This window comes from Perognathus longimembris, chromosome 9, assembly GCF_023159225.1.
Source record: "Perognathus longimembris pacificus isolate PPM17 chromosome 9, ASM2315922v1, whole genome shotgun sequence".
NCBI classification, from domain to species: Eukaryota; Metazoa; Chordata; class Mammalia; order Rodentia; family Heteromyidae; genus Perognathus; species Perognathus longimembris.
The window spans coordinates 40,178,292-40,190,500 of NC_063169.1; the positions used below are offsets into that span (position 1 = coordinate 40,178,292).

Consider the following 12,209-nt stretch of genomic DNA (forward strand, 5'->3'; position numbering starts at 1 on the left):
GTCCTGAGACTTTAACTCTGGGCATGGGCATTGTCCCTGGACTCCTTTTGATCAAGGCTAGTGCTGTACCATCAGAGCCAGAGCACCAATTCTGACTTTTCAGTGATTAATTGGAGATAACAGTCTCACAGACTTTCTTGCCTGGGCTGTATTTGAACCGTGATCCTCAAATCTCAGCCTCTTGAGTAGCTAAGATTACAGGTGTGAGCTACCAGCGCCCAGCTTGTTTTCTCTTTAGAGTAAAATGACAAGAGCAGATTGAGTAACTTGTATTTGATAGGGAGGAAACAATTGGGAAAAACTAAATGCAAACTTTGTCTAACTTCTAGTAATTGATAAAAATATTCTAAGACACCTGCTCCCTACCCCTCATTCCAGGAACTATTTCTAAAGTAAGAGTCATTGAAGGAGGCCCCAAGGTGCTTCCCAGTCCTCAGGTGTTCCCTGGAGCCTGCCATGGCTCCAAGAAGCCCAGCTGCCAGAAGAACCTTCACCATTTGTCTGCTATGTCAATCGTCATCTCCTCTTTGTCTCTAGCCCAAGGTCTTAAAAGAAGCAGGTGGCTCCAGGGAGGAGGTCTATAAAAGAAGGGATATCCCAATGTAGCATCTGGGTACCTAGTTTGTGAGGTTACAAAAATAAAAAGAATTTTAAGCTACATTAGAGAACAAAAATGTTTATTAGCAAAAAAAACAGGAGGGGGTTGTTAATACATAGCCCAGACATGTTGTAGGCATGCCTGGTTGCAGGTCCAATAAGTGCTCAAATATCAAAGGTCTTTATGATGAAAAAGTAGGTTGGGGTTTAACTCAAATTCTTCAAAGTGCTCCCCTTTGTTTTGGACACCTGGTATATTCAATCATTTTTACTGTTACATTGCTTCATCAATTGGGCCCATAGAGCTCAATGTTGACCCATTCATTAAGTTTGAGCCATTATGATGTAGATGTCTGTACATCCCTTTAAGGAAAGGACAAGTTCTACCAAATCCTCCCTTCAAGACAGGTGTCCATCCTCTATCCTTGAGATAAATCTTCTTAATCTTTCTTTTATTTTGTAAACATTTTTGTGATCAAAACAGTAATTTTTTAAATGTTTGATTCTTAGCATAAGTTGTTCTTTTAGTATGTTCTTGCTCCCAGAGTTCAGTAAGAATTTGAGTAACAGACAAGGTCAGAGAGAAAGAGCTGTTCTCTGTATGCTCCTCCTTTTCATCATCATCATCATCCTTGTCCTAAATGTTATCTTATTGAGATACTGTAAGGCTTAAAACAAAGAAACTATTGCCTGTGTGCTTTTGAAAAAATTATTCATGAATGAAGGGTTTGTCTGTGAATTCCTCACTGTGTTTCCTGTGCTATCCTCACTTGGGGGGGAGGCATGGGGATGTTGACAATGAAGTTAAAAATGAAGTTAACTTGGGCCTAGGTCTGGTCTGTTTTAACTGTGTCCATTCTGGTTAATCCAAATTACTTTCCTTGGTGACATGGAAAGCCTCTCCTGACCTCCTGTTGTTTATACCTTCTTCCTCCCTTTAGCTCCTGGACTGTTTCGTGATTCCAGTGGTGATTTTGCTCTCCTGGTTCTTTCTGCTGATCCGGTACAAGGCTGTGCATTTCATCGGCATCGTTGTCTGCATCCTGGGCATGGGCTGCATGGTGGGAGCAGATGTGCTGGTGGGAAGGCATCAGGGAGCAGGTGAGTCTGACTGTTCATCAGGTTGCTTCCTGCTGAGGGTGAGGCCCAGACTGGAAATGGAATGTCTATGATTAGGTAGAAACAAGCATCTCACGAACCTAATCTTCCCAAGATATGTGTCCTGTTCATGTTTGCTCCATATCTAAAATAGAAGTTACTTAGTGCATGTTTCTAGAGTGAATGAAAGATGCAAAATGCAGTCTTTTCAACATGAAATATTCAGAAATATTCACAGTCCTTAAAAACTGTGCCATCATTTATTTATAAACAATTTTAGAAGCAAGAGTTACTGGGCTAGACTTGCTGCTCAGAGGTAGAAATAATGAGCCAGGATGCTTCCTTTATGTGGGAGAGCTAAGTTCAACTCTTCTCCTGCCTGGGTTTTCGTTTGATGGGGGAAGGAATTTTGGGGGCCAATCACATCTTGTAGACTTATTAGGAAAAACTTCACAATTACTTCAGCTATGTCTCTGCTTCTGGAAATTCCTGATTGATCCACTAGAAAGCATGGTAATTCTTTAAGACCCCCCCCCCAAACCCATGAGCTATTGAAGGGTCCTGGGAAGAGAACAAAAGGACCTCCTTTGTTAACATGGGGAGTGAACTAGAAAGTACTCGTTTTTGTATAGTTCTTCAGATTGCCTTTTCTTCTAGGAAATGAAATCCTAAAGAGTCAAAATTGGAGTCTTTCATTTTATTGTAAAGGTCCTATGAAGTCTCTGAAACCATGCCATTTACATTGCATCATGTAACTTTATAGCTATGAAGGACCTGGTTCTCCTTTTTTATATTTGGCATAAGAAAACATCAAGATTCAGGAAAGCCAGTTGAATTGCTTCAGGTCCCAGAGCTCAGAGAACAGAAAGCAGACACCAAGACTCCTGGCCTCTGAGGCAGACTTCCCTCCCCTTTCTCATGTACCTGGGATAGGAAGCTACAGCACAAAGAAGGAAACACTCTAGGCCTCAGAGCCAGAGCCTAATAACAGAATCCACACTGACTCTACAGCATGCACTCCCATCTTTCCCCAAGTCTCTTGTGTGAAATGCTGGCTCTGTGGCACTTCAATAGAGAGGGCATCTGAAGGGCTAACTTTATGCTCTATCCATGTCATCCATGATCTTGATAGGGTGACCAGATAGTATTTTTGTCTGATATGGTATAGCCAGTTGTTCCAATGTCACATTTAGTTATACTTATTCAACTATCCACAGGTTGTGCAAACAAGGATGAAGCAGATGTATGTACCATTAGTTAAAATTTTTCTCTCCATTTCCCCCAGACATTGTGTTTACTTAGGGAGATGGATGTATGCCATAGAAGTTGTTCCTGAAAATATTACTGATATTGGTGTATGTAATAGTGCTTGGTAAAGCTCAAGATATGCGTCTCCATGATTTATATTTTCCTCCAAAAACATGTATGAGCCAGGCACTGGTGGCTCATGCCTGGAATGCTATCTACTCAGGAGGCTGAGATGTAAGGATAGTGGTTCAAAGCCAGCCTGGGCAGAAAGTCCAGAAGACTCTTATCTGCAATTAAACACCAGAAAACCAAAAGTAGAGCTGTGCTTCAAAGTGTTAGAGTACTAACTCTGAGCAAAAAAGATCAGTGACAGTGCCCAGGCCTTGAGTTCAAGCCCCACAACTCAACAAAAAAAGAAAGGAAGGAAGGAAGGGAGGGAGGGAAGGAGGGAGGGAGGGAGGGAGGGAAGGAAGGAAGGAAGGAAGGAAGGAAGGAAGGAAGGAAGGAAGGAAGGAAGGAAGGAAGGAATAAGAGTAAAAAGGAAGGTTAGTAATAGGATTAAGACAAAACTCTAGTAGGTACTCATTATAGAATGTATTTCTTGCCTTTTCAAAATAATCCCTTCCTACTATAACATATTTATTGTTACCTTACAGTAATATTTGTTAATGATACTAGTTAATCATAACAATATTTTATTAGACAAAATTTTTTATTTCAAGGAAAAGAAAATAGTTTCAATGTATCAGGTAATTAAACACAATAAAATAAAAACACTTTTTTTGTGTGTGTCCTGGTGTCTGGCATTTTCTCACATTTTCTCCTTTAAGATTCTTCAATGCAAAAAAAAAGTATTCTCATTTTTGCAGATGAAGAAATCCATGCTCAGAGAAGATTTAAAAATATGTGAAAGGGTATTGTATTACATAAATTGTGTGGCTGAGATGTAAAATCTAGTCTTGTTTCTACCACACTATGCAACCCCCATTCTTCCATAGTTGTGACTCATATAAAAACTATATAATTATTTTGATATAGTAAATTAGAGTGGTCAGCTGTCCTGCAGTGATAAAATAGAATGCCCCAGACATGAAATGTTGAGTTTTAAACTGGATCTTAGGAAAATAAGAGAGTATATCCCTATTAGAAACTCAGCTAGATTCAGTAAGGTGTACATATTCCTTAATTGTACTAATTGCCTTTCCATTTGTCATCATGGTACCATTCACCATTTCATTCTTGACCTATAGATGAATAGTGATGTTAAGTGACCTTCCTTCTCCTCTTACCATGACACATAACAAATGCCATTCCAAACATGATGCTTTCTGGTAATTAAACAAAAATCTAATAAGGGGAAACACCTTACAAAGTAATTGTGATTGGTTTGATTAGAATCTGATTCAATATTGGTGAAGTAAATCTCCTCTAGGGGAAAGTTACTTCACATGGATCTTAGCTGAGCAAATGTGGAGTTGGAAAAAACATTAGTGAGATGATTCACCTATACCGTATGTTATCTTTGAACAACTTTAGAAAGATAGCTCAGTGTTCTCCTAATTCCCATTAAAATATTACAGATCCAGGACCCATTAAATTTTTTTAATTCATTTTTGTTAAAAAAATTATATTACCACTTTGCTTTCCTGAATCCATTCATACAAAATTAATTTTATTAACCAAGAATTCTATTAAGTCTCTCTTTTATACGTCAGTAGTACAATGATAATTGATATTCGTGGTAGTATCTTTATGTCATCACAAGATTAGGGAATGTCTCCTCAATGAAGAGACTAAATCATGTTCTTCATAATTTCAGTTATAGATATGTTTTGTCTTACAGGTTGCTCCTCAAATGAACTACATAGAATTTATTGTTGACATGTAAAGATTAATTGAGTTGCTGAAGATTCTGCTAGATCTCAGCAACTTTAATTTCCCTAGAAGATGGCCCAGGGACTTCCCACAAATCTAGTTTTTCATCGGGGCCTAATCAAGTTCTCAGCTCACTGCTAGACAGGGTGCGTACGCCTAAGGGATGCAGGGAGAGCTCCCAGCCCACCTAGAATCATGTTCTCAGGGACATGATTCAAGAGAATCTCCATTCCCTTGAGAGTGACACAAAGAGCTGTGTCTTTCAGAGTCTCTTCCTCTCCCCCCACCCTCCCTCCCAGTCATTACCAGCTGTGGGAAGTTGCCTTCAAAAAAAAAGTGGCGCCAGAGAAGATCTTCCTAGATGATCACTTGCAGAGTTCCTTCCAAGCCCTGTTCTTTCATGTGGACCCACCACCTAGAATGTGCTCATTGCTCCCACTGGACAGTGAAATCCTACTTCTACAGTTGAAGTTTGTTCCAGACTCCCATTGAAGTGTGCATCATTGCCACCTTGCACCATTTCTGCTCCTGAGTTGCATGTCTTCAGTGCTGCTCAACTCCTGACTCAAAGTGAGCACAGAGCCTGTGAGATCATGTGGGTAAGAAACCCACCAGTGAGGTGTATTTTCACTCTCTGCCTGGCCATGCTTCCTGGAATAGGAAGATTTTTGCCTAATTACAGGAAATACAGGAGAAAGCATTTGTTAAAGGTTACATAGAAGCCAAAACAAACCAAAACTGAATTTAACACCATTTTTATAAAACAGAAAATACTAATGAGAGTGGATTACATATATTTTCATTCTTTATGTCATCGAGAAGTTGATGGTTTCAACTTAGAAATCCCTTCAGTCTCATTATCTGAGCATGTCATACATTTTGACTGTGGAAAGAACGAAGTATTGACTGCTTTCTTATGCTTTTTGTATCTATACTAGAGGGAATAAATTGATTCATAAGGTCCTGTAGAAGGTTCACTCAACAGTTAGATAATACCTCAATACACAAATAACATGCTCATATATTAGCATATATCAATAACACCTAACTTTTCAAAAGACAGAGAGAATCATTGATGTGAAAGTAACTAATCCCCCAACTTCCAATTGTGTCAACATGGGTAACCTTATATATCAGAACATATCTAGAGAGTAATAACAATAATAATACCTTCAGGCAATTTCAGTTGGAAGTTACATGACTTCTCATAAACATATCAGAATAAAATAGACAAAGGAAACTCAATTTGCTGGTGTTCCATCCTTGTTAAGAAAATTTTCACAAAGCTTCCTCTGTTTCCTTTGGGTCTTAGGAGAAAATAAACTGGTAGGAGACCTTCTAGTTCTGGGAGGAGCCACACTCTATGGCATCTCCAACGTCTGGGAGGAATACATCATCCGGACCTTGAGCCGAGTGGAGTTCCTAGGAATGATTGGTCTCTTTGGTGCATTTTTCAGTGGAATTCAACTGTAAGTAAAAAATAAAATAAAAACAACAAGAATTTCAAAGAATGAAATAAATGGATGTTATTTTCATATTTGTCCCTGGAGTATAGAAATTAAGGCATAAAAGCAATCATCAACCTCCCACACAGCAGTCTTATAAAATCTGCAAATTTCATAAGAAATTAAGTAAATTTCTTCTACACTAAACATGTTTATAAAAAATTATCATAAAACAGTTAATGGACCTTAAAGATAATTTGCAAGAAAATGCTAGAAATATATCTATTCTTTTAAACTAGCAAATGAGTTATTTGGAGAAGTAAAAAAAATAAGCACAAATATTATAATTTGACGTAGATTGAAAAAGGTACATTCTGTTTACTAGTGACAACTCCTAGGAAACTTACACCTTATAATTTCCCTTTTACGAGTTTGATTTTTTATTATAAGAAAGACTGAACCGTGTGTGTGTGTGTTTGTGTGTGTGTGTAAATATATTCAGAGTTTCTAGTGCTCACTTGGCTTCTATGATGGTCTGTTATTACTAACTGAGATTTTTGGAGGACACTACTCCTAGAATAAAGGCTTGTATGGCAAATAAGGCACATCGAGGGCACAATGGAGCCAAAACAATGCTGGCAGAGTGGAGCCAGCCTCACTCCTGGTCTTCCAGTGTTCATTGAAAGTTCATTTGTCTTTCGATGTTCACTGAGCCATGGTCTTCAAACTTGAGTCCTCAGGCCAGGAGCAATGGCACCAGAGAACCTGTCAGAGGTGCCCATCCAGGAGTCTAGAGCTTTTGAGAAAGAATCTTGGGGATAAGGTCCAGAGATGATGTTTTAACACCTTCTCCAGGTGACCTTTAAAACTTGGAGCACTGCTGTTCCAGAGAATTCTCAATAACAAAATTGCTCATTCAGAAAATTAATGAATTCTGCGAGCACTGAAATTTTCTAAGCCATTTTGCTTCTTAGAACGCTACTGAGAGAGAGAGAGAGAGAGAGAGAATATGTGTGCTAGCTGTTTGGGTGAGAAGGATGATGGATTTTTGAGCTTCTCCAAGCCCACAAGGGGGGTCTCACTACTGCTGGTCACACACCCACAAGATTTTCCAGGGATAACCTCCATGCAGGCTGTCTCTGTGCAGCTCCAAAGTTATAGCTTAAAATTAATTGGTTGCTTTAACAGTTGTATAAATATGGTAAGCAGATAACATACGCTTTTTGTTATTTGGTAACTTAAGGCTTACTCATGAAAAAGCCTATTCAGCCCAAATAAAATACAATCCAGATGTGTAATTTAAAAAGTAAAAGTAAAATCAGGTTTTTCAAAAAAGAAAGTAGGGTTCATTATTATCTTACTCATCAAATCCCCTTTGTTTGAATCCACAGGGCTATAATGGAGCACAAGGAGCTGTTAAAGGTGCCCTGGGATTGGCAAATAGGTAAGGACTTTGCTTGCCTACAATGCAGTCTACAGTAAACTTAAACCTGAGAAATGTTTGTTAAAGTAATGTGAACAATGATTAATATTGATCAAGATGCATGCTGTTACCCACAAGCTGACGTGTTGAATTGAAACCCTTCTGTAAAACTACTTAAAGATAATATTTTAAAAAAAGTAAAAACAATAGTCTTTTTTTTTTAAGTGATGGATGTAAGTGGCAGGTGGGGATTTAGAATGGCAGGGAAGAAAAGATTATGAAATCTCCCCGCTATGGGAAGAATTCCTGCACGCTGTATGAGTCTTCTTGTGATTTGTTGTTTCTCCCTTAAGTTTCTGTGTGTTAACACTGTCAAGGTGCCATTAGAGTAGGCACCAAAGTGTGTTATTAGGTTAAAGACCAACCAAAAAGGAAAATACCCTGAGGCAGCAGTGGCACAAAAATGACAGCAATTTGCTCTAGCCAAGAAATACAAAACTAACATGATCTTTAAAAAGTGGCATTTTAGTATAAAAAAGTGGCATTTTAGTAAAAGGGGAAAAAACTAAATTGAACAACAACTGGAGAAAGGAAAAGCAGGAAAGGAAACAATGTAATGGGCATTCTGAGCCCATCAACACCTTTAGGGAAAACAGAGCTTTGTACAAAAGAAATGGCTAATTGATTTCCAAATGCATTTAGAAAATGCCAGGCTGTTTTGTGTTACTTAATAATCATCCAAGGTGTCTCAGATTCTAAACCACTTTCCTCAGGGAAAAAAAATGATAAGAGGACAAGGATTTCAGATTCTAGGTGGTGTGCTAATGATAGATTACACAGCCACTTAGCTCCCTCAGGCGTCCATCCGGCGGCATGTGGGCCCCAGCAGTGAACACAGAGCTTGCCTTAAGCCAAGTGAGGAGATACTTGGCAAGTATATCAAATGGCTGCCAAAGCTGGCTGCTTTCTCCAAATTACATAGCTGTGATATAACCAATGGCTTCAATCACATTCTCTTTCCATGAAGGAAGACAACATGATATTAACTTGCCTCCATCTTCATAACTTACTACCAGCCCTGAGCATTCAACAGATCACTGACATCACTCCCTCCAAAGCCCCATTGGGCTATGGAAATTTGCAGGACTCTCTCAAGTAACTAGCTCAGTGATTTCAAGAACTGACCAGCCCTTGTGTCTGTCACAGAGTCCTGCTATTTAGTATTTCTCAAGTGTGGGTACAGAATATTATAACCAAATAAAAGTCAATAGAAAGGAGGGGTAGATGGGGAGGAGGGAAAGGAGGAAAGGGACGAAACAAGAGGGGTCAGAAGGGAAGGGAGACCAGCTGCAGGTTGCAATATGTTCCTTTGGGACTCTCAAAGCCAGGACTTACAACCAGTATTTACAAATACTGCCTTTCAGCACTTCATATACAATGGTCTATGAGTATGAAGTAATTTGATATTGACGGTAATGGCAGCAATCAAAAAGAATTTGTCCTCTAATTATATGGATGTCCTGGGCTCATCCACTGATATTCTGTTAAAATTCAGTGTTGCGTTGGGGATATAGCCTAGTGGCAAGAGTGCCTGCCTCGGATACACGAGGCCCTAGGTTCGATTCCCCAGCACCACATATACAGAAAACGGCCAGAAGCGGCGCTGTGGCTCAAGTGGCAGAGTGCTAGCCTTGAGCGGGAAGAAGCCAGGGACAGTGCTCAGGCCCTGAGTCCAAGGCGCAGGACTGGCCAAAAAAAAAAAAAAAAAAAAAAAAATTCAGTGTTAGTTAAATGTGTCATCAAAAGATAGTTTTATTCTGAGCTTCTACATTGCCATTAAAATGTCAGTCCCCTGTAGTTCAAGATGATGAAGACAGTGTAGAAGGAACACGTTACAAAGCCATCTATTTAATTCCTGATGGGAAATGAAGCTGAAATGGCCTCGAAGGAGAATCAAATATTCATTGGTTTCTTTCTGAAACACTTGTGGAGCTGGGTTAGAAGATTTAGTATCAGGGCCACCTTTGGTCTTGTTAGCTCTCCCTGACCAATGATTTGATCCAGTTGTTTAGCTCAGTGCTAGGCATATGGCTTTTGAGGAATCCGGGTTCAATAAATGAGAAATGAACAAATGACAGTGAGGAAGGTGGGACTAAAGAAGTAGGTGGAGCTAATGGCAAGAGGCTATGAGTGAGCATGGCACGCTCCTCTGGGAAAGTAAGAGATGGCAGTGAAGCCACTGCAGTTCATAAGCTTGAAAAGGCTTGGAGAGCTGGGGACCCATGGCTCACACCTGTAAATCCTAGCTACTCAGGAGGCTAGCATCTGAGGATCAAAGTTCAAAGTCAACCCCGGCAGGAAAGTGTATGAGACTCATCTCCAATAAACTACTCAGAAAAGGCCAGAGTGACACTGTGGCTCAAGTGGTAAAGTGCTATCCTTGAGCACCAAGAGACTCAGGGACAAAGTTCGAGCCCTGAGTTCAAGCATCAGGGCTGGAAAAAAAAAAGTATGGAGACATCAATGGAGGTTAACCTCTTTCATCTTCCCCAGACTCCTTGGAAAGTCACCTAAGAGTAACCCCAGAGAACAGAATCCAAGATTTCCTATGCTCTGTGATGGACTTTTCTCTCCTTCCTCATTCTATAACCCTACTGCACCTCCATGCAGTCTCTCCGACAGGTTTGTTCATATGTTATCACTTTAGCCATGCCAGAAAGAAGAGAGAAGAACACCACTGGGATCCCAAAGAAATGAAGTAAAATAAGTGCATATACACAAATACATACTATATACATGTATCATAATACAGCTCATACATAATGAGATATTCATTAAGTCAAATAGGACACTTCTTCAATGTCCTTACTCCTCCCTGTTTCCCACTGTCAGGGGTCAGGTTTCTGCCAATGGCTGAGAATCTTCTGTGATTCTATTTCTGCAGTGCATCTCTATCTTCTGACAGCTGGTAACATGGCCTCTTGTCTGGATTTCTCTAGCTCTTGAGGTGTGAGTGACTTCTCTTGCTGTGCCAGTCCCTGCTTGCCTCACCATCCCTGATCCTTGATAACCCGTTCAAATACCCTCGTAGCTTATGCTGCATCCTCTCTCCTCTCTTGAATATGGTATAGTGTGTTTCTTGATACAGCCTGTACCATATTTGTGTACAATATTTATGTTATACACTCTTTCTTGCCTCCAAACCTATCTCCATGTATCTCTAAAAAGGATAATCATAGAAATATTTTAGGCCAGCCCCCATGCACTGTGGAGTATATGAGTGTATATACAGTGCATGTCTTGCAGGAACTGTTTGGTCTGTATCAGTAGGTAGTTATTATTTTCAATCTCTTTAGTACACCAGGACAAGAGTGATCAAAGTGCTTTCTCAGTGAGACAGCAAGCATTTTAAATGAGAAATGGTTATAAACATATCTATATCTATAAATAGAGTTATAACAGCCATTATTTTGTTGTCAGTTAAAAAATGATTCAGTTGTTTGACCAATGGAAAACCCAACATACACAAGTTAGGTCTTCAAGTGCATAACTAACATCCATTACCCACCAATGTCCATCCAAGAAAAGCATATCAGCAAAGGGAAGCAGCCTTGCCTTCCAACTTTTCATTTAATCATATGGTTGTGTTTTACCTACAGAACACCAAAATACTAAGTAACCTATCAATAAGCGATTATGGTGTATATGTTTCACTGTCTCCCTATATGTTATATATACTGCTTTGCAAAATGCACTTACAATATTTAAGATGAAAGTATTTCTGAGTTAGCCTGACTTGTGGAATAAGTCTGCTATGTACCTGCTTTCCCCTTCTCCTTCCCTCACCAAGTGTAACTGCAAAATCACACCTCTTCTCTAAGCCCTCCCATGACATATCCAGTGTCTCACATATGAGTATGTACATTTGAAAACTAACACAAGCTTTTATTTCCCTCTGAACACCAAGTTCATTTTATCTTCATAAATGGCATCATGATTCCCTCAATTTCCATGTTAGCCATAACTATGGCAACCTTAATGCCTTCTCTTCCTCACTGCTACCTCTAGCCCATCTTCAGAGATTTCTGAGTCTTCAGAGACCTACCTACTTTCTTCTACCTTGCCATTCCAAGCAAGCCCAGGTAAACCATCAGGCTCTTTTGTCTGCATAAGGATGCTACACTCCTCACTGATCTCCTCCCTCCCTTCTTCACAGAGTGCCAATGTTAAGTTTTTATCCTGCCACAGGCATTGGAGACAAGGAGACTGAGGCAGGAGGAATGAGAGTTTGGACTACCTGGGCTACACAACAAGACCATAGGATCTCAAGAAATAAAAATTTTAAAGTAGATTTGATTTTGTCAGACATCTGCAATATATGACTCAATAAATTCCTATTGTGACTAGATAGGATACAAAATTTCTTCTAAAACACAAGGTGTGACTACAATCTACCTCCTAAATCTTCTGCGTTACTTCTGGCTACTGACCCTTTGGTCATTCTTGGCCTTAAAGGTCCTAGA

General features: G+C 39.6%; 1 protein-coding gene across 1 annotated transcript in view; it reads left to right on the plus strand.

Annotated features, from left to right (window-relative positions):
• Slc35f1 (solute carrier family 35 member F1) overlaps positions 1 to 12,209 on the plus strand; it is a 420,595-nt gene that overhangs the window by 382,688 nt on the left and 25,698 nt on the right. The window contains exons 4-6 of the mRNA XM_048353981.1: positions 1,539 to 1,698; positions 6,131 to 6,287; positions 7,655 to 7,707. Coding sequence (XP_048209938.1) covers positions 1,539 to 1,698; positions 6,131 to 6,287; positions 7,655 to 7,707 — 370 coding nt within the window. The remainder of the gene's footprint in view (positions 1 to 1,538; positions 1,699 to 6,130; positions 6,288 to 7,654; positions 7,708 to 12,209) is intronic.